The 27,475-nt window shown below is 42.0% G+C and overlaps 1 protein-coding gene across 2 annotated transcripts in view; it reads right to left on the reverse strand.

The window, feature by feature from the left end:
* Window positions 1-22,905: 22,905 nt before the first annotated feature.
* Window positions 22,906-27,475, reverse strand: part of ZNF821 (zinc finger protein 821) — a 232,290-nt gene continuing 227,720 nt past the window's right edge. For both annotated transcript variants that reach the window (XM_033943375.1, XM_033943374.1), the window contains one exon: window positions 22,906-24,143. In XM_033943375.1, coding sequence (XP_033799266.1) covers window positions 23,576-24,143 — 568 coding nt within the window. In that variant the 3' untranslated portion in view covers window positions 22,906-23,575. The remainder of the gene's footprint in view (window positions 24,144-27,475) is intronic.

Raw genomic sequence — 27,475 nt, forward strand, 5'->3', positions numbered from 1 at the left:
GAAACCATGTTGCCTGTACTGAATGTGGCAACATGTGACAATACCAATACATTTACTTGGTATAGCTATGGCAAAAGAGAGACAATATTCAGTTACTTAAGGTTCTTAATTGAACATTCCAAACAGATATGTTTTTGCGTGCTGCATATAACTATTATGGCACTTCAAAGAGACCATACTGATGTACTGAATGTATTCAGAAATGTATACTAAATGGATTATATGTAGGGAGCACCACAAAATAAACGCTGTATAAAGTAAAACTTTTTCTTAAACATATAACCCCTAACTAAACTACATTTAGAATATAAAAGCTATAAGAAAAAAGAACATTGCGCAGTTAGACTAGTAAGAAGTGGATAAAGAGCTCTAGAAATGGCCAATGTTATGTATCCTGGGGTACCCACTAAACTAAAGCAAGTAGACATGACACAGACAAAACATAAAGTTTTAAGCGTGAAGCTATTACTCCATCTGTCAAGTGTGCAGGGCTGAATTTAACTCTGCAAATAAACACACTGATATAAAAAACCAAAACTACAAATAATGTATATCATAACCATCTCATATTCGGAAAAAGGCATAAAGCTAATGTCTCTTTGGAGCGTCTCTATCTCTGCAGTGATAAAGAGGACCCTTGGAAAACATTAGAAATATCTGTGCCAAAACTGATCTGGGATGGCTATGTATATATCCGAACTACTGCTAAGAAAAAGAAAAAGAAAAAACATTTTAAATTAGCAACATCCTAATTTCAGCTAAAACAATAGAAAGGAATTGTGTTTTCCAATTTGTTTTCAATTCACAAATGTGCCAGCTATAGCTATCGAGCTATATATATCTCTGTATCAAGGAGCAAAAGGTCAAGAATGAAAATATCACTAGCAAGAAGTTAAAATATCGAGCGAGCACTGCGATAACCAATACCATGATATTGGGCAATGAATAAGGGAGAGCTAGCAGCTGATATCCAGGGTTTCCCCTCTTTGCACCAAAGTCCGTCCAAAAGGGCAGCTTTGGGCACCTGCCAAACGCCAGGCATCAAGTTCAGAGGGGGGTAACAAAGGACTGAAGCTGTAAAAAAAGAGAGGAAAAGAATCCTGTTCACCCTTGAGACCCAGAAGCCCATTTAAAAGAAGGGCTTGGACATCGTGAAAAGTTTGAAGGGTAGTGGGGTGATCAAGGGTCAGAGGAGTAACCATCTCTACCACCATAGCACATGCAGCCAGGGCTCTCAAGCAGGAAAGCATGCCATGAACTTGAACAGGAGTGACTGTAGAAAAAAGGGCAACAGAGCGTAACTTACCGCCATGTTCTCCCTTCATGGTGTTACAATAGTTCCGAACAAAGAGATAAAACATATGGTCATAATCAGGAAGACCCAGGCCTAGGCTAGAAACCAAAGCACATCTCAAATGTCCAACATTTCATGAGTCCATCTGATAAGAGCAGTCATTTCAGAACCCAGGGTCTGTCTCAGAATCTGGTCATAGAAGGAACAATCAGAGATCCATTGGCGGCAATAATCAATCATATAAGCATGTCTTTCTTGGTAGCTGGGCGGGGCAGACCCAGAACAGCAGCAATGCGGAAAGTGCAGATTTTCCTCTGACCATGAGACAGGACAAAACCCAGGTATTTCACTTCAGATTTACACCAGTGCAGTTTATTTCGTGACACCTTGTGACCACACACAGACAACCATTGTAAAAGGTGCAAACTATCAGCCTGACAGGTCTCCTGAATTATGGAACACAAAAAGAGGTACAGGATGAGGACAGAACCATGAGGGGCAGTCCATGGCTGTAGAATAGCCCGGAGGACAATGGAGAACACCACAGGGGAGTCAACATAGCCCTGGGGCATTCCACACCAGGTATACTGTTGCTTAAAGGTGAAGGCAAAAAGGGGCTGAGAAGCCTCATCAACAGGGACTAAAAAAAAAACAACTTTCTTTAGGACAATGACAGAAAAAAACATTGGCTGCCGGTGGAATGGAGGAGAGGAAGAAAGGAACATCAGGGACAATGGGTGCAATGAGAATTACCAAAACATTAACAGCCCTAAAGTCTAGGATGAAGCGGGGGATTTCACCAAGTCCACACTCCAGATAAACTGATGAATACTTGGCATGATGATTTGAATATAGTAATCGATTTGGATGATTGGGGAAGTATATGGGCTATACCATATAAAATTACTAGATCAGCTGCTTTATACCAATCTTATTATTTCCCTAGCAACAGCAGCAGATGAATCCAGAGACCAATGGGATAGCTCACATCTACCAGCAGGCGGAGATAGAGAAACTGATTAACAGGTGGTCCTATTGGCTGGCACTCCTCCTGTTTATCCAGTATTCTCTATCTCCCAGCAGGGAAAGGTCGCTATTCAACTAGCTCCTGAATTCTGGCTGTGACTGGAACTTTCTTTTCTCCTGTTGAGGTTTCTCTTCAGTGAGACTGCCATTCTGTTTCTCCTGTTGAGGTGAGACTGCCATTCTGTTTCTCCTGTTGAGGTTTCTCTTCAGTGAGCTGGCAATGCTATTTCTCCTGTTGAGATTTTCTCTTCAGTGAGACAGGGGTGTCCGGCTGAATGGTGCCGGCTTTAGGGGTTACACCTGGGCCCCCCCAGGTCCCTGCCTCACCCTCCCTCCATTGCTAGAGGATCTGACTGGGTCTCAGTTTTTTTTTCTTCTTTCCCTTCTCTGTAAAAAAAAAAAAAAAAGAGACCACAGTTGCTACATTCTGCCATGCTTTTGCTGCAAACTGGCTTCAACCGGCCCTAACAACAAGCTTGTGAGTATGTCTGGCTTTTACGGTTGTTTGAACTTCAGGTTCTGTTTGGGAGTCTTAGTACTGTGGGTTCGGTCATCGTTCATTTAAGGTATGGATATTTTATTGAGGCTAAGTTTTATGACTAGAAATCCGTGGAGGGAGCCGGGACTTCCCGCCCTTTGCATGCACGCGCTTGGTTTCCCTGTTGGTTACAGCGCGGCAGTAGCGATGCGATTTCATGCTCGTACTTGTTCTCATTGTTGGATTTCAGTGCAGCAATAGTCCTGTTTATTCTGAGGCTCTCTTTCATCAGTGTTTGTCACGGCCATGTGCAGCTGATTGTGCAGGTGCCGGTTTATAGCAGCGCGCATGAGATGGGACATGTTTTTTCCAGCGCTGTGGGACGTTCTTCTGGTTATTTCCCGAATCTGATTTTCTTTCTATGCAAGCCGCGGCAGGGTAAATTTTGCGGGGCTCGAATCCGACTATGTTTCTAGGAGCATTGATGCAGCGACCACGTGTCAGCGAGAATCAGGCGTGCGCTTGGTTCTCTGGCGATGGCGGGAGAGCTGCAGCGTTCTGGTAGTTTGTTTCCAGCTGACTTTGGTCAGGGTATGCCGGGGCTTCTCTCCTTTCCGGTTCAGACAAGTTGTATGTGTTTCACCAGCTTTGGGACAAGCTTGGGCAGATTTATATGTCTATGTCTGTGTTCTGCTGTACTCCCTTGAAAGAAGCTGCTTGTTTAATCGGACTCTGGGGTTAGCACTCAAGGGGTTTACCAGAGAGACTCTGACCTGTGCTAGGTCACCCAGTCTCGGTTTGTCTCCGGACTGGGGCGACATACGGCAACTCACGGCACGGTGAGATCAGCAGTAAGATTGTGCCCTGTATTTCACACAGGTATCTCATTGTCTCTCTTGGGTCCCTGCAGATTGAGCCTTTGTCTGTTGGTAACTGTCCTTATTTGGGCCTCTGTGCTGAGCTGCATGTGTCTAGTAGTGGCACAGGATATATATGCCTAAAGGTAGTACAAACAGTTTCCAAATTCGGGCTGTCTCTTTGGGCATAATGACACTGCGCATCTTCCTCCGGCCAGGACTCTCTTTCTCTATTTCTGAGGGGGCCTTGACTTCAGATTTCCATGCTTATCACGTTGGTTTCTCCTGTTGCCATTTTCTCATGGGACATGCTAGACGGGCCCCCCGACCAGACAGGAAGGGCTGTACAGTTCCTTTTAACCAGGAACCAGTTACCTATTCTATCAAACCCGCGAAGGATCTCGCGCTATGTGGCTGTTAGCCTCATCCCTGAAGCTCTCATTAGCGATGTGAGCTTTGTCTGATACCTGTAAGGATGCTGTTGTTTTCCACGGGGCGGTAGATGCAGCATCTTGATTGAGTCTAGCACGTATTCACTTTAAAGGACATACGTATTTCGCTCATGTTGCATGGGGTTAGTACTGTTTTTATGGTTCCAGTATATTCCTCTTTACATTGTGAAACTTGATTTTTCCTAGGAGAATCTTCTTGCAGATCTTACAGTCTCATCCTGCCATTCCCTGACCTTCTGCACTTCATTCTGAGGGGATCTTGACTTCTTCCAATGACTCTTCAGGCTTTCTCATGAGGGAGAAGACGCTATAATGTCAGGTCAGGGGGCTGTGAAGATTTTTCAGGATGCTTGCATCTTTGCATCCTCCTCAGGTTTCCAGTTCGTTCTTGGAGTCTCTATGTTTTGTGTTTCCCTTTTCAGTGTTACTGGTCCTCAGGACAGTTTTTGTAGTTCTTCGGGAACTAAGGGACGTTGTTCCACTTGCTGCATGGTGCCCGAGATGGGGGCATTGGGCAGGCTGGATCCCATTCTGCTGAATTAGTTTTCTCTATGGACTCCGAATTGGCACTTGGTTTGCCTGCCTCTCTTGGAGCAGCGCTTTCGTTTTGGCACATGCCATTTCGCTTACCCAAGGCTTCACAAACGTTTTAGGTGATGTGGGTGGTGGTACCGTTTTGGCGCTACCAGGCGATTCATCTAATTTCTTCTTGACTGCCTGCTTGATTCGGACGACTTCCAGTCAGTCGGGCCATTTGACTGACACGAAAAGGGTGGTATCTTTTCCTCAGTTCTTTACACGTGCATCTTCAAATTTGCACAGCGCTCTTTTCTCCTGTACTATTTATAGGTATATCGGGGTAATGTTTTTATTCATATAGGAGAGACATGTGTTTCTTTCCGGAGACTTGGGCGTGGGGTCTCAGATTGGTATTCTTCTTCGCTTACCATGACCAAGAGTATGGGATTCTGTACAGTTTCTGGGATCCAAATTGATGACTCCACTGGGAACTTCGGCTTGCTTTCCCCTTCTTACGCTACAACAGTCGCTTTTGTTCCAGTGGTTCCCGGTATCTCAGGGCTCCAATTATTTGGTATGCTCCTCCTGCATCGCTCTGTATGATTTGGTGGCTCAGCGCGATTTCTCTTTTCAAGGCATGCCTCAGTCTTTGCTGGACTAGTTCATGACTACCGACCATCCCGGACTGTCGGGTTGGGGGGGCTCGGTGGCTTCCATCCTCAGCTCCAGGAGTCTGGTCTTCAGAGGCGACTCAGTACTTGTTCATTCTTCTACTCTTGAGCAGGGTCAGGCTACCTTTCTGGAGCTTCAGATCATTCTTCCGGATTGCCGCTGAGGGTCCTTTTGGTCAGTATTAGGATGGGGGTATTTCTCTACAGCTTGGGCAGTAGGTGTTGTACTCAGTTGGCAGGTGAAGTTGTTCTGCTTCAATGGGTGGACTCTCATGTTCGTCTTCTGTTGGCAGATCCTTTTATGGATCAGGATAAGAGTTTGGATAGACTTTCTCTCCGCAGAATCTGAGCATGGCCCATTTCTTGTATGTTACAGTGTACAGCGCTGTGTACGCTCTGGAAAGTGTGCATGTTAGTAATAGTGTAATCTTCTGCATCCTGGATATTGAGATTTGTGGCTCAGGCGTTCTAGCTCTTTTTATGGACATGAGATCTCCTTGACCTAGACCTCATGGCCTCGTCTCTCAATTCTAAGCTTCCTAGCTTCTTTGGCGGGCCCAGGGAGTGGGAGTTAGAGGGGGGTAGCTGCGTGGCTCCTTTTTCGCCTCTGCCTTCTCTTTTTCAGTGTTTTCCGCTGACTGATGATGGCTTGGATTTGCCATCTCGAGCTCGCTTTCCTGGCACAGTATTTGTAGAATCTCTGGATTGGCGGCGCCATCCTTACTATGCGGATTTGATGAGTCTTTCGACAGCTGGACCAAAAAGTTTCCTGGTATCTCCGGCTTTGCTTGCCTAGGGTCTGATCAACATGGATATTTGTACTACTTTAGTATTACGACCTAGTTTTTTGAAAAATCTTGGCTGACGTGTAAGGGTTATGCGAAGCAGGTTGTTTCTTCTCTTATCCAGGTGATACGGACGTCTTCTCCTGTGGCTTCTGCTTCCTTTTGGAGGTTTTTCCTTTCTTGGGTGCTTCTTAACGTTTGAACCACTCCAGAGTTCCTTTTTGGCACAAGTGTATTGCCAAGGGCTTAGCGTTCAATTCCCTTCAGCTTCTAGTGCCATTCTTGGCTTGTTACAATGGCTAGGTATATTGCTCTGCGCTTACTTCTCAGCTTCATGTAGTTCAGTTCCTAAACAGAGTGCAGTATATTCATGCGCCTCTTAGAAAGCCCGGTTTGGAGTACAATCTTCACGTACTTCTTCTCAGTTTACCGAAGGCTTCATTTCATCCTTGTCTTTTGGGACTCTACAGAGCTGTGCCATTGAATATGGGGTTTCTTGTGGCCATGACTTCAGCTCTGCAGTTTTCTATGTTGCAGGCCTTGTTTAACGGGGATTCCTATTTCTGATTTCCGAAATATGGGGTATCAGTTCGGATGGTACCACTATTTCTTTCTAGGGGGGTGTCATCCTTTCTTTTATGTCATGCTCGCTTTTCCTTCCTTCTTCCTGGGAGGAGAAATTGGGAGCAGTGCTTTTATTCACTGCATTTTTTGATACATACGTAGCGTTCTCCGTGAGCTCGGTTTCTAACGACTTTTAGTTGTTTATATCTCCTTTTTGTATTCTTCAAGGGACGCCTCAAACGATGGCGGCTTCCAAAGCCTCCATCGCTCAATGGGTCCAGGAGGACATTCTTTATGCTTGCTTGCTGGCAGGGAAGCGGTTGGCGAAAGAACTTCATGACCATTCCGCTGGAGTGATGGCTACTTCTTGGGCTCGGCCCAGAGGTTTTTTCCTTGGAGGAGATTTGTCTCGCGGCTAATTGGTCTTCCGAGAGTGCTTTCTCTCCGCATTTCTGCTTGGATGTGGGGACGCATGCGGTAGGGGCATTTTGTGCTTCGGTTGTTGCAGAGGCGGCGTTTGCTTCCCACCCAGATTGAGGATTGCTTTGCTACATCCCATTGGTCTCTGGATTCATCTGCTGCTGTTGCTAGGGAAGGAAAAATTATGTTCTTACTTGTTAATTTTCTTTCCCTTAGACGCAGCAGATGAATCCAGAGCCCCACCCTTTCTGGATATTGTCTCTCGGTTTTTTCTTTTGCAACTTTTGCAAAAGTTTGTTATTATGGCAGGTTGTTTTCTGTATTATTGCATTTTGAGATTTGTTATGGGAAAGAAGTTTTTTACATGCTATGCCTATTGATGGTTACGGATGCTTGGGCAAGGAGCTATACTGGATAAACAGGAGGAGTGCCAGCCAATAGGACCACCTGTTAATCAGTTTCTCTATCTCCGCTTGCTGATAGATGTGAGCTATCCCATTGGTCTCTGGATTCATCTGCTGCGTCTAAGGGAAAGAAAATTAACAAGTAAGAACATAATTTTTCCTTCTTGCTGCACAGGGCATATTGGACACCACAAAAGTTATCAAAATTACAACATACAGATAAAACAGGTCTTTGCTGGTCTTGCAAACTATCCATAGGAACTTTGAAACATATGATATTTGAGTGCCCTTTGCTGAAGGGCTTTTGGGTCCCGATTGGTCTCATATTACCTCTTTGGTAGGTAGTAGCATTCCATTCACATATACATGCTTGATCTCTATCATGAACTCCACTCAGGAACCATCTATGCATGAGATACACCACTTAATACAGTTACTTTTACTAATTGCAATTCAAATTATTTTAGCCAATTGGAAAGATTTTTCTAATGTGGTGGAACACTGTTTGTTTGCATACCCGCTATGAAAGGGTTGCTGCTGAACGCAATAACTCGCTCCGGAAGTTCACAACCATGTGGGCACCACTGTCCAGTGAAGTAGCTTTCAAGTTACGTCATGACCGTCCTGGTGAGCCAGAATCATGAACCACGAACACAAGACGTGTTTTATTGTATCATCTTTTTGAAGTATATGACTGTATTAGCCACCTTATAACTTTCCGTGACACACTTTAATGTTATTATATCCTCTCATACCAGTGTGTTTATCTAAGATCTGTACACACGACTGATGAGCTTGTTAGTTGGGTTATGTTCTTATTTCTTTGTTCTGTTTTTCCCGATATGTCATGGACCGCCTGTGCTTACACTCTGTAAAGACTTATTACGAATATGAGGTCTATGTTTGTATTTATATGACAAAATGCTAATAAAACTGATTGAACTAAAAATAAATAAATAAATAAAGCCGCGTGGCAAATGCTTCAATGCCCATTAAATTCCTATGGGCGTTAGAGTGATTACTGCAGCAGCATGGTACTACAGCTTTGTAAAAGGAGCCCTTAATTATGCATTGTGATTTGGAATCCATCTATATTTGAAAACAGAGCAAGATACAAATTGTATAAATAAATAAATAAAATAAATAGGAATCAAGTAGTTAACATTACTATGAGTTGGAGACTTGTTTTCTAAATTACTTGGGCAGAAATTTAATTGAAATTTGATGAATGGTGCCACAGAAATCCTACAATAAATAAGTTACCTAACATTTATCATTTGAGCATTTCCCAAAGTATATTAATTCAGCTGAAAAAAAAGAGTATTATAGCAGAGAAAGCCTTCCAGTTCAGGAAGCAAGAGGGAGATTCCCTATCACCACCATTTCAGACAAACACGTAAAAGTAGCTCTCAGAAATCTCAGCACATTAAATTAGTTTATTACTTTCATATTTGTGGATTCTGGAGTGTTGTCTATTCAGTGCACACACATTTGGATCTTAGTAATGTCCTTTGGATTAAAAATAAAAGGAAGCACCTATAAATTGCAAATAATAGAGCACATATGACCTTAATTGAGTTCTCAGCATCCTTAATTCAAGCATGTAATTAAAGAGAGTACTAACACATCAAAGAACATTCACCCATCTCAGAAAACATTGTGCTTTGGAAGTCTGAATCTCAGCGCTATCGCCTTGATAGCAGTTACTTACCATAACAAGTATTATCTGGGGACAGCAGGCATATATTCTCACACGTGGGTGATGTCATCCACGGAGCCTGGTACAGTGTAAAATGGTACCATCACCTTAAGCTTTAGAAATCTTAAAGACTGCTCGATGCCAACTTGTAAAGTCATAAGTTCTACACCCAAGTGAAGAAGCCAACTAGGGGAGGTGGGTGGGATGTGAGAATATCTGCCTGCTGTCCCTGGATAACATGTTACAGTAAGTAACTGTGCTTTATCCCAAGACAAGCAGGCAGCATTTTCTCATATGTGGGACTCCCTAGCTTATAAAATGGGATGGAGGGAGTGTTGGCCTCTAAATAAAACACAAAATGAAGGTCTCCACTCAAAAGGTATATATATTGTCCAATTTGAGCAGGCAGAGCAAGGGAAGAAAAAGAAAAGAGACTAATAAGAGGCATGCAACCCATCCTCTGAAAGAGGAAAGGGTAGCCATGAAAGAACAGCAATGTACAGGGAGGCTCTAAAAAAGGAGACAACCTCAGAACAGCAGGCGAGTCCAAATATAGGCAAGGGAGACACCAGAAGGACTCAAGGGGAAATACTAGAAAGGGAAAAGAAAAAAATGGGACATATAGGAGGAGTGCCAGATGAAAAGATCCCCAAAAATCGGGAAGGATTATGGAAGACTGGAAAGTGGCGAATGTTATGCCGATCTTCAAGAAGGTTCGCAAGGAGATCCAGGAAACTACAGACCAGTGAGTCTGACCTTGGTTCCGGGAAATATGGTAGAGGCGCTGATAAAGGACCGCATCATTGATCACCTTGACGGACACAATCTGATGAGGACCAGCCAGCACGGCTTCAGCAAGGGGAGATCTTGCTTGATGAACATGTTGCACTTCTTTGAGGGAGTAAACATGGAGATACACAAGGGCGAGTTGGTCAACATTGTATAGCTGGATTTTCAGAAGGCGTTTGACAAGGTCCCACATGAATGACTACTACGAAAAATTGCGAGCCATGGAATCAAGGGCGACATACTCATGTGGATAAAAAACTGCGTTACACAGCAGATGGACAAGTACCAGCATCTATCGTTAGATAAAACTGGAAGATTCTCCAAACACATTCATTGTTCAAAGACACAGTTTTGAGATTGGCATACACAAGAGAGAGAAATCTGAAAGACATTTTATGCCCGGCTTTGCTACAAATGAAAACTCAGGATGAGAACAAATCGCTTCCGCATTTTTTTTTTAGATGCGGCAAGTGTAGCATTTGTGATTCGACCATACAAAGAAAGGAGTTTTTGAATCCATTTGATAACAAATTTTATCAAATCAAACAGTTTTTGACTTGTGATTGTGTATATAATTGTATGTCCATGTTCAAAAATGTACGTTGGGAAATCAATTAGACCATTTCGCACAAGAATTTGCGAACATAAATCAAGCCTTAAAAGGGGCATCACCACGGCCCCACTAATTGAGCATTGTCAACGTATGAATCATAATTTCAATCAACTTAAATGCTGGTGTATAGATAAAGAACTATCAAACAGGATAGTGAAAGATGTATACCAACAATTAAATATAACAAGATACAGCAGTAGGTTGGTAATGAATAAACCTAAATGGAGGAAAAGATCTCAGATAAACCACTTAGGGAACACATAAATATTCTCCCTATAATCTTGTGGTAATAGGTTTCTTTCATCGATCAAAAAACCTGCATAATATTTTTTGATTTTTTATTAATGCTTAAATTAAAACTCATAAAGTGCCTTATTGAATAAATTATTCTTATACTACTATCTCAAAGAAAACCAAAAATATATGTTACTTATCTTTAGCTGAGAACAGGTTAAAGTGCTTGAGTGCTCCAATCAAAAAGTGCAAGAAGCCAAAGCTAGAAAAAATGGCACACGAGAAAATGTTAAAGTGCTCAGTACTCATCAAAATAGCACCATATAATATAAAGTGCAGAAAAATACTTATCTGCAAATTTGAAGCAGTAAGGTGCTGTAGTTTAAAGTGCTGTATGTTTAATCTTAGATATGGCACTTGAATTTATTGCACAACCCCGTCTCAGATCATTAAATTTCTATTGATTAGCTCTCTTAGCTCTCAACGGGTCCCGTTTCACCCTACCAAAGGGCTTCATCAGGAAACGAGCTAAATTGATATAAGATATACATATTAAAAAATAATTCAAACTGTTACATAGCAATAAAATACATACAAAAGAATCACACAGTTTAGAAATTACTTACTGCTTTAACGCGATAGACCTATGCTATTCACATTCGACTAAATACAAAATGGCGCTTATAACTCCTAGGAATGATTTGAATGATTTTTTAATATGTATATCTTATATCAATTTAGCTCGTTTCCTGATGAAGCCCTTTGGTAGGGTGAAACGGGACCCGTTGAGAGCTAAGAGAGCTAATCAATAGAGATTTAATGATCTGAGACGGGGTTGTGCAATAAATTCAAGTGCCATATCTAAGATTAAACATACAGCACTTTAAACTACAGCACCTTACTGCTTCAAATTTGCAGATAAGTATTTTTCTGCACTTTATGTTATATGGTGCTATTTTGATGAGTGCTGAGCACTTTAACATTTTCTCGTGTGCCATTTTTTTCTAGCTTTGGCTTCTTGCACTTTTTGATTGGAGCACTCAAGCACTTTAACCTGTTCTCAGCTAAACATAAGTAACATATATTTTTGGTTTTCTTTGAGATAGTAGTATAAGAATAATTTATTCAATAAGGCACTTTGTGAGTTTTAATTTAAGCATTAATAAAAAATCAAAAAATATTATGGAGGTTTTTTGATCGATGAAAGAAACCTATTACCACACAATTATAGGGAGAATACTTATGTGTTCCCTAAGTGGTTTATCTAAGATCTTTTCCTCCATTTAGGTTTATTCATTACCAACCTACTGCTGTATCTTGGTATAGATAAAGAACCCAAGAACATTAGAGGAGGAGACCGTCAAAAGAAACTATTGCAGCGTGAGGCGAGATGGATTTATAACTTGCATACCTTGACACTGAATGGACTAAACATTAACATCGGATGGAAAGCATTTTTTTAAATACTTACTTTGGACCAGTTTTCAAGAGCATTTTAGGACTGGTCAGTCAGGATATATTTACGACATTGTGAAGCTGAATTTGGTTGTTAGTGAATGGAGAGTGAGGTAATTAGACATCTAAACCGTATCCAATCAGATACACAGATTGGACAGTATTTAAAGTGCATGCTCGGCGTCCTGTTTTCACCGGCACCATTTTGTGTAGATTAACGTTAGAGCTGTTAACAGTAAGTACTACCTTGTAAAAGTTTTACACAATTTAAAAGTTGTTTGAGCTACTTCGATAATTTTGATTTTTGTTGCAGTTTCCATAACATACTCCCGAGGAAGCCATTAAAGAGTGGCGAAACGGGCCCCATCATAAGTGGAAAGAGCACAGGAAACTCCAAAAAGAATGCCACAGAGGTTAGGAGAGCAAAAAGAGAATACGAAGAGAGACTGGCCAGGGAAGCAAAAAACTTCAAATCGTTCTACAGATATGTTAAAGGAAAGCAACCGGCAAGGGAGGAAGTAGGACCATTGGATGATGGAGATTGAAAGCGAGCAGTTAAGGAGGAAAAAGAGGTGGCCGATAGGTTAAACAAGTTCTTCTCCTCATTCTTCACAAGAGAGGACACAACCAACGTACTGGAAGCTGAGAAAATCTTCAAGGAAGACCAAGAAGAAAAACTATCGACAATAGAGGTAAGCCTCGAGAAAGTCCTCCAGCAGGTACATAGATTGAAAACAGACAAATCCCCGGGCCCGGATGGAATCCACCCAAGGATATTAAAGAACTGAAAAACGAAATAGCAGAATTACTCCAACGAGTTTGCAACCTATCCTTGAAAACAGAGGAGATCCCGGAGGACTGGAGAGTGGCAAATGTTACTCCTATCTTCAAAAAGGGATTGAGAGGGGACCCGGGAAACTACAGACCGGTAAGTCTGACTTCGGTTCTGGACAAGATGGTGGAAGCACTGATAAAAAAACAGCATCAGTGAGCACATAGACAGAAATAGGCTACTGAAAACGACCCAACACGGCTTCTGCAAAGGAAGATCGTGCCAAACGAACTTACTGCACTTCTTTGAAGAGATAAACAGACATATGGGAGATTCCATAGACATCATTTATCTTGACTTCCAAAAAGCCTTTGACAAGGTACCCCACGAGCGGCTGCTTAGGAAACTGTGGAACCACGGGGTGGAAGGCGACGTACACAGATGGGTTAAGCACTGGTGGCAGGCAGGAAGCAGAGGGTGGGAGTGAAGGGCCACTACTCAGACTGGAGAGAGGTCACGAGCGGGGTTCCGCAGGGGTCAGTACTCAGACCGCTGCTGTTCAATGTATTTATTAATGACCTAGAAACAGGGGCGAAGTGTGAAGTTATAAAATTTGCGGATGACACCAAACTCTGTAGCAGGGTTAGAACAGTAGAAGAATGCGAAGAATTACAAAGTGATCTGAACAAGCTGGAGAAGTGGGCAAATAAATGGCAGATGAGCTTCAATGTGGAGAAATGCAGTCATGCATGTAGGGAAAAAGAACCCGAGGTTCAGCTACATAATGGAGGGGTTGGTACTGGGGGAAAGTAATCTTGAAAAGGACTTGGGAGTGCTGGTGGACACGACAATGAAGTCTACAGCACAATGCGCAGCGGCCTCAAGGAAAGCAAACAGAATGTTGGGTATCATCTAGAAGGGTATTACAACCAGAACGAAGGAAGTTATCATGCCGCTGTATCGAGCGATGGTGCGCCCGCATCTGGAGTACTGTGTTCAGTACTGGTTGCTGTACCTGAAGAAGGATATGGCGATACTTGAGAGGGTCCAGAGAAGAGCTACACGTATGATAAAGGCTAGACAGACTGGGGCTTCTCTCCCTGGAGAAGCGGAGACTCAGAGGGGACATGATAGAGACATATAAGATCATGAAGGGCATTGAGAGTGTGGAGAGGGACAGATTCTTCAGCCTGTGGGGAACTACAAGAACAAGAGGGCACTCAGAGAAACTAAAAGAGGACAGGTTTAGAACCAATGCCAGGAAGTACTTCTTCACTCAGAGGGTGGTGGATACCTGGAATGCACTTCCGGAGGGAGTGAAAGGACAGAGTACTTTACAGGGTTTCAAAGAGGAATTGGATAAATTCTTGAAAGAAAAAGTTATTGAAGGATATAGGTAGGGAAGATATAGGATAAATAAGGATACAGTTAGATGGATATAGATAAGCAAGGACAAAAGGGATGGAAGGATATAAAGGATCACTTACAGGTCATGGACCTGATGGGCCGCTGCAGGAGCGGACTGCTGGGCATGATGGACCTCCGGTCTGACCCAGCGGAGGCAAATTCTTATGTGCTTATTTATTTATTTATTGAAAACGCAAAAAAAATTTAAAAGTTTAAAGATTTAAATTAATGAGTGAGAGGTTTTGGTCGATGAATGAAAATCCCACCTGCATGGTTATCTCAATGATTATTTATTGATTGAAGCAGGATTTCTGAGACCTTTCCTTTCAACACGACACAACTTTTAGTTGTGGGATAGCAACCTTATTTGTGATTTTGAATATACATTCCCATAGGTTTTGGCCTTCAGTTAACATTATAGTGCAATACTTGGACTGGAAAAGCGTCACGAGCGGAGTGCCACAGGGTTTGGTGCTTGGACCCATGTTTTTCAACATATTCAACAACCTAGAAATTGGTACAAGTGTGGTGATTAAATTTGCAGACGATACGAAGCTATTCAGAGTAGTGGAGACGCAGAAGGATTGCGAAGACCTGCAACGGGACATAAACACACTTAAGAAATGGGCAGCAACATGGCAAATGAGGTTTAACGTGGATAAGTGTAAGGTGATGCATGTTGGTAACAAAAATCTTATACACGAATACAGGATGTCAGGGGCGGTACTTGGAGACTTGGGAGTACTAGTCGACAAGTCGATGAAACTATCTCTCCGCGCAATGTTCGATGGCGGCGAAGAGGGCGAACAGAATGCTAGGAATGATTAAGAAGGGGATCACGAACAGATCAGAGAAGGTTATCATGCCTCTGTACCAGGCCATGGTACGCCCTCACTTGGAATACTGCGTCTAGCACTGGTCGCCGTACATGAAGAAGGCCACAGTACTACTCGAAAGGGTCCAGAGAAGAGCGACTAAAATGGTTACGGGGCTGAAGGAGTTGCCGTACAGCGAGAGATTAGAGAAACTGGGCCTCTTCTCCCTCAAAAAGAGGAGACTTAAGAGGGGACATGATAGAAACATTCAAGATATATTCCAAGGTAGGAAGAATGAGAGGGCACTCTCTAAAGTTAAAAGGGGATAGATTCCGTACAAACGTAAGGAAGTTCTTCATCCAGAGAGTGGTGGAAAACCGGAACGCTCTTCTGGAGGTTGTTATAGAGGAAAACACCCTCCAGGGACTCAAGACAAGGTTGGACAAGTTCATGCTGAGCCGGAACGTACGCAGGTAGGGTTGATCTCAGTTAGGGCTCTGGTCTTTGACCTGGGGGCTGCAGCGGGAGCGGACTGCTAGGTGCGATGAACCACTGTTCTGACCCAGCAGCAGCAATTCTTATGTTTCCTTTTGAGAAGACAGGAAATGAAAGGGAAAAACAAAAAATTTGAAAAACAAAAAGAAAGGGTGGCTCCCGTTGAATAGACCTGGTCGTGGTCCAAAGGAGCTGGAGAGGCAATCCATTTAGTCTTAGCATAGGTTTTTGTCAATTTTGATGTGGTTTTCAAAGTTAAGAACATAAGAACAGCCTTACTGGGTCAGATCAATGATCCATCAAGCCCAGTAGCCCATTCTCACAGTGGCCAATCCATGTCACTAATACCTGGCCAAAACCCAAAAGTAGCAACATTCCATGCAACCGATCCAGGGCAAGCAGAGGCTAGCCAAACCCCAAAGAGACAAGTTCAATGGTGTGAGTGATTTGGACCAGTGTACTAAGGAATAATGATTGTAATATCATCAACAAAGCTGAATAATTTTATTTCTAAATTGTTCAGTTTGAAACCCAGAGAGGAAAGGTACACATTAAACAGTATAAGCGAAAGTGTTAAACCTTGAGGTATTCCACAAGGGTTCTTCCAAATAGTAGAGAGAGTGTTATTGAATCTAACCTGGTATTAATAAGATTCTAAAAATCCCTTAATCAAAGAGAGGACTTTATCATGTATCCCCATGGCATCTAGATGTTCCAGCAATTTTATATGGTCGAGATCGAAGGCACTGCTCAAATCAAATTGAAGGATAAGCGCATTGCTGCCTTTACTCAACAAGCGGTTTAAATAATCCAACAGAGCGGCTAGTACAGTTTCTGTGCTAAAGTGTGATCTAAAGCCTGATTGAGAGTCGTGCAATAAAAAATGTTGCTCCAAATACTAAATGAATTTGAACCAATCCCTCCATGATTTTCACAAAAAAAGGTATAGATGCAACCAGTCTATAATTATATGATAGAGAAGATGATTTAGTATTTTTGATAGCCTCTCACAGTATTTTTGAAAGCTTCTCACAGAGAAAAAAAATATCGATGTACAATATATATGGATTTAAAAACCACCTAAATACTGTGGGCTTTAAGATCGCGAAAAAATCTTTTTTCCTTTGAGGCTGACGCCATGGACAGCAGTTCTCTCTCCCTTCACGCTGGAACTTTGATGAAGGTGTCGAGGCCACCAACTTCACTGATTGCCCCCTCCCCCCAGGTACTGCTGGGAGAGGGAAGCTCGGTACCGCAGACACCGTCAGAGAAGAAAAAAACGCAGTTGCGGTGGACATAAAAAGAAGCTTATCCAGAGGGCTGATACGCCCTCTCCACCAGCAGCAACTTTAGTGGCACATCCCTCACAGAAAGAACATAAGAAGTTGCCTCCGCTGAGGCAGACCAGAGGTCCATCTTGCCCAGCGGTCTGCTCCCGCGGCGGCACATCAGGCCTATTGCCTGAGCAGTGGTCCCTGACTATTTCTATAACCTACCTCTACTCCTATCTCTATAACCTACCTCTACTCCTATCTGTACCCCTCAATCCCTTTGTCCTCTAGGAACCTATCCAAACCTTCTTTGAAGCCCTGTAACTGGAACGCCGCTATTAACAGTGGATGTTTCTGGGAAGGCTCCCCAGGGCTCATTTTCGGCCTTACGGTCCTCTCCCAGTTCCATGCTGAAGGATTTGGAATTTGGAACGACAGGTGAGGTGATTAAATTTGCAGATGACACTAAACTGTTCAAAGTTGTTAAAACACATGCAGATTGTATAATATTGCAGAGCAGACCTTAGGAAATTAGAGGACTAGGCATCCGAGTGGTAGATGAAATTTAATGTGGATAAATGCAAAGTGATTCATATTGGGAAGAATAACCCAAATCACAGTTACTGGATACTAGGGTCCACCTTGGGGGTTAGCACCCAAGAAAGGGATCTGGGTGTCATTGTAGGCAATACGATGAAGCCTTCCGCCCAAGGTATGGCAGCAGCCAAAAAAGCAAACAAGATGCTAGGAATTAATAATAAAGGGATGGTTAACAAGAGTAAATATATTATAATGCCTCTATATCACTCCATGGTGTGACCTCACCTGGAATATTGCATTCAATTCTGGTCTCCTTATCTCAAGAAAGATGGGCAGACTGGATGGGCCATGGCCCTTATCTGCCGTCTATTTCTATGTTTCTATATAGCGGCACTAGAAAAGGTTCAAAGAAGAGCAACCAAGATGATAAAGGGCATGGAACTCCTCTTGTATGAGGAAAGACTAAAATGGTTAAGGCTCTTCAGCTTGGAAAAGAGATGGCTGAGAGGAGATATGATTGAAGTCTACAAACTCCTGAGTGGAATAGAATGGGTACAAGTGGATTGATTTTTCACTCCATCAAAAAAAGACTAGGGGACACTTGATGAAACTGCAGGGAAATACTTTAAAAACTTTTCCTCCAGGAATTTGTCCAAACCTTTCTTAAAACCAACTATGCTATCTGCTTTTACCTCAACCTCTGGCAATGCGTTCCAGAGCTTAACTATTCTCTTATTGAAAAAATGTTTCTTCCTATTGGTTTTAAAAGTATTTCCCTGCAGTTTCATCAAGTGTTCCCTAGTCTTTTTTTGATGGAGTGAAGGCTTTATCGTATTATCTACAATGACACCCAGATCCCTTTCTTGGTTGCTAACCCCCAAGGTGGACCCTAGTATCCAGTAACTGTGATTTGGGTTATTCTTCCCAATATGAATCAGTTTGCATTTATCCATATTAAATTTCATCTACCACTCGGACGCCCAGTCCTCTAATTTCCTAAGGTCTGCCCTGCAATATTACACAATCTGCATGTGTTTTAATAACTTTGAACAGTTTAGTGTCATTTGCAAATTTAATCACCTCACCTGTCGTTCCAATTTCCAAATCCTTCAGTATGGAACTGGGAGAGGACCGTAAGGCCGAAAATGAGCCCTGGGAAGCCTTCCCAGAAACATTCGCTGTTAATAGCGGCGTTCCAGTGTCTTTCTGTGAGGGATGTGCCCCTAAAGTTGCTGCTGGTGGAGAGGGCGTATTAGCCCTCTGGATAAGCTTCTTTTTATGTCCACCGCAACTGCGTTTTTTTCTTCTCTGCCGGAGTCTGCATTCTGCTTAGGTTAGGCCAGTACGAGGGAGACAATGGAAGCACCGGTACTGATCACTGAGAATGAAGACACAGGAACAGCAATGCAACTGAGGTAAACATAGCGTAGGTACTGATTTTCAATGCAGGTAAATACAGAGCAGGGACGGATTGGTACCGAGCAGTAGAAAATGACACGGTGACAGAATTCATTACCATGCCTGTCCCCATGGGAAACCATCTCATGTCATTCTTTAATGTATCTCAACCTCAATCCTTCTATACCAGCATTCTTTAATGCAAGGTGTGAGAGTCAGTAGTTGCGCCCATTCATACTCTGATTCTTCCCTCTCTTCTTAAAGAATGACATGGGGATGGTTTCCTGTGGTTATCCGTGGGGACGGGAATGATGATGAATTCTGTCACCGTGTCATTCTCTACCGAGCAGAGTCCAATGCTAAGTAAGCTGTGTCAGTACCGAGTGTAAAAATAGGGGCATAAAGACCAAAATTATTGTAAGCTGATGGCCAGCCGTTCACCATACAGTGAGAGACTGCAATGATACTAAGGGCTATGAAGCCAGTATCGTAGGTGCCACAGGTGTCAAAGCACTTGAAACACCAAGGGGCAGTATGCTTAAGAACTCACAGCCTGCATCGATGAATGATGGTGTCAATTATTGGCATACCTTGAGAGACTTGATGCTGAGAATGCCAGTGACAGCCTGCAACGATGGTGTAGAGGAAAGGCATGCATCAAGAGACTCTATGTGAGATATGCTTATGACACTTGATGAAGCTGATGTGGAAGAAGTCGATCACAAGGAATCGGTACCACAGAAAAGGTCCAACTTGCTGGGTACCTGACCCCAGGCATAATATCTTCTTACAGAAATAAAATGCAGGAACAAAAAAAATAAAACATATTTGTTTAGCAAGGCATTTATTCTTCATTTGTTGGGTTGTTTTTTTTTTTTTTATCCCTCTGGAAGATCAGTAAGAGATCCAGCAGGAAGACAAAGCAGCATGGGTCGAGTGCCTAAGAAGGCCGAAAAGCCCTCGACACCTTTGGTGGGGACAAACGCTTAAAAAAATGCCCACAGGCCCTGAAAATGAAAATAAAGAAATTTAATTGAAATTGTAAAGGATCTAAAAGAAAAACAAGTAACAAGAAAGAAAGAATGAAATTATTGAAAAATATGAAGTGGGAAGGCAACTCAACTGACAAAGTTTAGATACGTGCTCTTCGCTTTGTGGAAAATGAAAAACTGATGACCTTGCAAGCCAGCACTCACGCATGCTTTCTAAAGCTTAAAGTAATAGTACACTTTTACATTGTCCATACCAGGCTCAGTGGATGATGTCACCCACATGTGAGAATATGCTGCCTGCTTGTCCTGGGATAACTTTATATTCCCTGCTCCCTACCAACTCCCTCTGTGCAGCTATAAGTCAAAAGCACCTTGTTTTTGCTATTACACTGGCCATCACCAGTAGTAGAGGAAATACAGGAACATATAATGTAGTACTGGCAACATATTGCAAGATCATTGCTACTAATGTCTCATGGCAAGCCTCTTACTGATCTGAGAAAATAGCATTCCATACATTGTTCAGCGTCATCAATCAGGCAGCTGGCTAGATCCTGTAGTAAACCATCACAGCTGCTAGTATAGGGCTGGCCTCTAACCTATGCAAGCTTTACAGTTTGTGTGAATGGATGGCAGACACTATATCTAAAGGCAAACAGATTACATAATTTTGAAAGATATGTCAGTCACCATCTATTTAGTATGTAATATAGAGTACTCAAATTTGTATATAATGCATAATTTATCTTAAAACGGAGGAAAAAAGACCTCAAAATACCCCAGGTATACAATCAATAGATTGAAACCAATTTGGGATTAAGGTATTAACACTGGTCAAAACTTCCGTGATTTTTTAATATAATTTAAATACTATGTGTGTGATATTTTTACTTTAATAAATTTTGTGAGTATGTATGATTTTAATTACATCAGTTGTGTGACTTGATATCTATCTCTCTCATATTTGAATGAGCAAATAAGAGCTGGCAACCATAGATTTAAAACTGCAACTATAGATCAACTGGTTTCATATTTAACTGTCATCAAGCACTTATCTTTAGTAACCCGATGGAGGCCCATCCGTTTCGTACCAACGGGCTTCTTCAAGGGAAATGATAAAGCTTGTAGATTAACCAGTACAAATTAAATGTTGCCCCAAAATCTTTAAAAAGAGAGAAAACAAGATCATGCATTATATCTATATTTTACTAAATAAATCAAGACTGATATTTAAATAGTTCTTATTTAGATAATACAAATTGTCATCAAAAGACAAAACATTAAGCATCACTCGCCTGTTTTAAAGCTGCCTGCACCACGCTCTCATCAACACACAAACAAAATGGCGTCCGTATTTAAACAAAACGCTAAGTTGGATTCACCAATCATGCTGATTCTAAGATTGACCTCAGTTTTTGTGACGTTTGTGTTGTGTTTGTGTAAAGTTGTGATGCTTGAAGGGCTCTTTTAATATGGATCAACCAAATATAGTAAAGGTACAATCGTATTCTGTGAAGAACAATATTATATAAATATACGTTGTAAATAGTTAAAGTAGGGGTTCATTCACACCAAAAGTAACAAAAACAGGACAGTTGACAAAATCATAAATAAACGGAGAAAAATAAACCTCAATTGTGGGTCGCCGGGACTACACAAGTGCCCAAAGCTCACCACCTCATCACGGGTTTATAAAAAAACTCCGTACAGTTATAAGTTACTTTCATGCTTCAACATCTCTTTAAAAGAATAGTTTTCAAAAAATTCTCAAAGGATTTGAATTTCAACGTCCTATAATTTTCTATAAATAGGTGAAACAGCCCCAAACTAACTATATATGTGGCAATCAGCTACAGCTGTAGATAAATTCAAAACAGGGTCTAATAGCCTGATTTTTCTCCGTTTATTTATGATTTTGTCAACTGTCCTGTTTTTGTTACTTTTGGTGTGAATGAACCCCTACTTTAACTATTTACAACGTATATTTATATAATATTGCTCTTTTAATATGGAACATTCGCAAATTTTATAAACTGCCCCATGAAACATGATATCTGAATCAAAAATCCTGAAATCGTAAAACTGAAAACTGACCAAATTGTGGTTTTGCCACATGGCTTAAGAATCTGAAATAAGAATGAAGATAATGATGGAATGTCTAACAAAAAACATTTGACATGTGTTATTAAAAAAATGCATGCCATTCAATTAGATTGTTCAGTCCATGGGGTTCTAACGACTGCAGTTTAGAAATCCATTGTTGTTCACATCTTAAGAGGAGCTTACTACGATCTCCCCCTCTCACTGATTTCGTGACAATATCTATGACCCAGCATTTCAGATGATGAAACTTGTGTTGTAATTCAATGCAATGAGCCACCAGAGGTGCTTCTGTTGGTGGTTCATTGCATTGAATTACAACACGGACGCCATTTTGTTTGTATGTTGATCAGAGCGTGGTGCAGGCAGCTTTAAAACAGGCAAGTGATGCTTAATGTTTTGTCTTTTGATGACAATTTGTATTATCTAAATAAGAACTATTTAAATATCAGTCTTGATTTATTTAGTAAAATATAGATATAATGCATGATCTTGTTTTCTCTCTTTTTAAAGATTTTTGAGCAACATTTAATTTGTACTGGTAAATCTACAAGCTTTATCACTTCCCTTGAAGAAGCCTTGTTTGCTCATTCAAATATGAGAGAGAGAGATATCAAGTCACACAATTGATGTAATTAAAATCATACATACTCACAAAATTTATTCAAGTAAAAATATCACACACATAGTATTTTAATTATATTTAAAAAATCACGGAGGTTTTGACCAGTGATGATACCTTAACCCCAAATTAGTTTCAATCTATTGATTGGATACCTGGGGTATTTTGAGATCTTTTTTCCTCCGTTTTAAGATAAATTATGCATTATATACAAATTTGAGTGCTCTATATTACATACTAATCTAAGGATTTTTGGGATTTGAACACTCATTACAGTCTACATTTATTAGATTCAGTCACCATCTATTTAACATAAAATCAGGGATGTCATCCAAGTTGAGATCATTTCTTGATCCTGACAACTAGAAAATAAAACTTTGGGCAGATTTTGGACCAACGTATACACTCCCCATTTCTTATCCACTGTCTCTAAACACTGTGCTGGATGCTGTCAAGAAACAGCATGTTGGATTATATGGACCTTTTGTCTAAAACAGTTTGTCAATTTTTTATTGATATAAATTGCAAGTACTCTCTCCAAAGAGTTTCATCAATACCACCCTCTTCAAGAGACAGTAATTTTGTTAATTTAATAACAAGTGTCTTCTAATTTGCCTCCAAATTATATTTCAGTCACCAACCTTACATTAAAGGAACAACTCTTCTGTCAAGTGTTCCAGTGGCACCCGCTGAGCATCATTTTGGAGGTATAGTCTTTGAAGACAGAGACAAAGAGAGAACTTAAATCCATCAGTTGTCTCTGTTGACACAACTGTCCAAGAAAACACTAGTAGCTGCTCTCTATTTAAGCATTGTATATCACTGTAGCATACTGTTTGTTTGCTCTTCAAAAGCCATCTTGTTCAGCAGCTGGGAGTCTAGATCAGTGCTAGCAACTGGAAGTTAGAAGAAATTCATCTCTGCTGCTAAAGCTGCCATGGCAGCAGAGTCTTGCCTAAATTGTGCATGCAGCATCATGTCCATTTTTTCCAGTCGCCGTTTCAGTCTCTTGGCCTCACGTTCTCGGATAAGTCGGGCTTGTCGTTTCTCTGGGGTTTCATTAGCACGTTTCACCCTCATGGCTTCCCTGTCCCGTTGGAGACGCCTTGAACGTTGTTCATCTGTCTCTTGCATCCGCTGTAGGCGTTTTGCTTCCCTGTCCCGCATACGTCTCATCTCCCTCTCTTCTGTACTCTCGCTGTCCCGCCGGCTTTTCTTAGCAGTTCGCTCTCTTTCCAACCGCTGCAACCTGACCTCTAGAGGCTCATTCTGCCGACGGATGGCCCATTTGCGCACGGTAGATGTTTGTACCTCCAAAAGCTTCCTATAGGCAGCACAGTTATTGCATACCAGTAAGATACCAGCAGGATAGACAGCACTAAGGTCCACTTGTTTCATGTCAGAGCTGGAGGAACTTTCGTTGTTATTTTGGCTCCAAGTCTCTGTGTTAAGAACTTCAGGAAGCTTCTCACTAAGATTAGAAAATAGCAATAGTAATATACACAATTAAATTTAAGTTTCATCTTTATGCATGTGTGTGCAATATATAAGAGAGAAAGCACAAGTGATGTGGAGTGAGGAAGTTCTTTAACAGGGTGCCTATGAACATTTCCATCAAAGTGCCTATTTTGTAAAAGCAACATAAGTTTCTATGTGCCTGTATAAATTAGGTCCCTATAATAATCCCCAACAGCACAAAAAGCAATGTTACTTACCGTAACAGTTGTTATCCAGGGACAGCAGGCAGCTATTCTCACTAGTGGGTGATGTCATCCGACAGAGCCCCGATACGGACGTCTCGCAAGCATGTCTTGCTTGCAGAAACTCATAAGTTTCGAGATGCCCGCACCGCGCATGCGCCAGTGCCTTCTTGCCCGATGGTCCGGGCGTGTCTCCTCAGTTCAGGTAGCTAGCAGAGAAGCCAACCCAGGGGAGGTGGGTGGGACGTGAGAATAGCTGCCTGCTGTCCCTGGATAACAACTGTTACGGTAAGTAACATTGCTTTATCCCAGGACAAGCAGGCAGGTATTCTCACTAGTGGGTGACCTCCAAGCTAACCTCAATGGGATGGAGGGAGAGTTGGCAACTTAGGAGAATAAATTTTGTAACACTGTTTGGCCAAACTGTCCATCCCTTCTGGAGAAAGTATCCAGACAATAATGAGAAGTGAATGTATGAACCGAGGACCAAGTGGCAGCCTTACAAATCTCCTCAATCGGTGTCGATCTGAGGAAGGCTACAGAGGCCGCCATTGCTCTGACCTTATGGGCTGTGACCTTACAGGGAAGGGGTAATCCAGCCTGGGCATAGCAGAAAGAGATGCAAGCCGCCATCCAGTTTGAGATGGTATGCTTCGAGACAGGGCATCCCAACTTGTTCGGATCAAAGGAGACGAAAAGTTGAGGAGCAGTTCTGTGTGGTTTGGTGCGATCCAGGTAGAAAGTCAAAGCACGTTTACAGTCCAGAGTGTGAAGAGCTGATTCTCCAGGATGAGAATGAGGCTTTGGAAAAAACACAGGAAGAACAATGGATTGGTTGAGATGAAATTCAGTGACCACTTTAGGTAGGAATTTCGGATGAGTGCGAAGGACCACCTTGTCATGATGGAATACTGTGAAAGGTGGATCCGCCACTAAGGCCTGAAGCTCACTGACCCTGCGAGCAGAAGTGAGGGCAACCAGAAAAACCACTTTCCAAGTGAGAAACTTCAGCGGAGCCTTGTTGAGAGGCTCAAAAGGAGGTTTCATAAGTTGAGAAAGGACAACGTTGAGATCCCAAACCACTGGAGGCGGTTTGAGAGGAGGATTGACATGGAAAAGTCCTTTCATAAATCTGGAAACCACAGGATGAGCAGAGAGAGGTTTCCCTTGTAGAGGCTGATGGAAAGCCGCAATAGCACTTAGGTGGACTCGTATAGATGTAGACTTGAGGCCAGACTGAGACAGGTGTAGAAGATAGTCCAATACAGAAGACAGGGAGGCTCGCTGAGGCTCCTTACGATTAGAAACACACTAGGAAGAAAATCTAATCCATTTTTGGGAGTAGCATTGTTGAGTAGCAGGCTTCCGGGAAGCCTCCAATACATCCCTCACCGCCTGGGAAAACTGGTGAGGAGTTACGTTGAGAGGAACCAAGCTGTCAGGTGGAGAGACTGCAGGTTGGGATGAAGTAGAGATCCCTGATGCTGAGTAAGCAGCGAAGGAAACACAGGAAGAAGGAATGGCTCCCTGCTGCTGAGTTGAAGTAGAAGGGAGTACCAAGGTTGTCTGGGCCACTGAGGAGCTATCAGAATCATGGTGGCACGGTCGGATTTCAGTTTGACCAGAGTCTTTTGAATGAGTGGAAATGGAGGAAACGCATACAGAAAGCGATTCCCCCAATCCAGCAGAAAGGCATCTGCCTCGAGACGATGAGGAGTGTAGATCCTGGAGCAAAATTGAGGCAGCTTGAAGTTGTGGGGAGCCGCAAAGAGGTCTATCTGAGGTGTCCCCCACTGAGAAAAGATCTGATGAAGGGGCCTGGAATGGAGTGTCCATTCGTGAGGCTGGAGGAGACGACTTAAGTTGTCCGCCAAGACATTGTCCTTCCCCTGAATGTAGACAGCTTTGAGGAAGGCGTTGTGGCGAATCGCCCAATCCCAAACTCTGAGAGCTTCCTGGCAGAGGGAGGCCGAGCCTGTGCCCCCCTGCTTGTTGACATAATACATGGCGACCTGATTGTCTGTGCGAATGAGGACCACCATGTCGTGAAGCAGATGTTGAAAAGCCTGAAGAGCATTGAAGATGGCTCTGAGCTCCAGAAGATTGATTTGATGGAGTCTGTCCGCACTGGTCCAGAATCCCTGAGTGCGAAGCCCATCCAGATGAGCCCCCCATGCATAGGTCGAGGAATCGGTTGTGAGAACCTTCTGGTGTGGGGGAGTGTGAAACAGCAAACCTCTGGAGAGATTTGAAGAGGTCATCCATCAAAATAGAGACTGCTGAAGAGCAGGGGTGACAATGATGTGCCGAGTCAAAGGATCTGACACCTGTGTCCATTGAGAAGCCAGGGTCCACTGAGGAATTCTGAGATGAAGTCTGGCAAAAGGCGTCACATGAACTGACTCACTTATCTCATCATCGGTCTTATTCAAATTACCAATTTTTGATGAAGCGGCTGATATGCACGAAACATGGCCATTGTTGGCAATTGGGCCGTATTGACTTCATATTATAAAGCTACATGAATTTAATTACTTGAAAAGCTAAAAACTTAAAAAGAGTAAAAAGTGGTGATTCGAGTAAGTTTCAAGTTTCAAGTTTCAAGTTTATTAAATTATTTGATTAAACGCTTTTCAGGATACAAAGCGTTTTACAAAGAAATAAAATTGGATTTCTTAAAATCACAAATACATCGTAAATAAAAATAATTACTTAAAAAATTAAAAAACGAACTGGGGTAACAAACACATGGAACAGTAGGAAAGGAGGGATAAGAAAAAATACAATAAAAAAAAAAAAAAAAAGAGATGAGTTAATCAGATTGGGTTAGAACATAAGGATAATGTGAGAAAAGGATTTACAAACTTGAAAATCTAAAAAAAGGGGATATATAATCAGAGATTAATACAAAACGATAAGATTAGGAATGAACCGAAAAATAAATTTTTAGTTAAAGGCTTCTTTAAAAAGAAAACACTTTAAACTATTTTTGAATTTATTCAAATCTTGTTCAAGTCTTAAATGAAGAGGAAGTGAGTTCCAAATAGTAGGGGCTGTAACCGAAAAAATCAGGTCACGGCGAGTACCGATGACTTTCAAAGAG

The sequence above is a fragment of the Geotrypetes seraphini genome, chromosome 4, assembly GCF_902459505.1.
Source record: "Geotrypetes seraphini chromosome 4, aGeoSer1.1, whole genome shotgun sequence".
NCBI classification, from domain to species: Eukaryota; Metazoa; Chordata; class Amphibia; order Gymnophiona; family Dermophiidae; genus Geotrypetes; species Geotrypetes seraphini.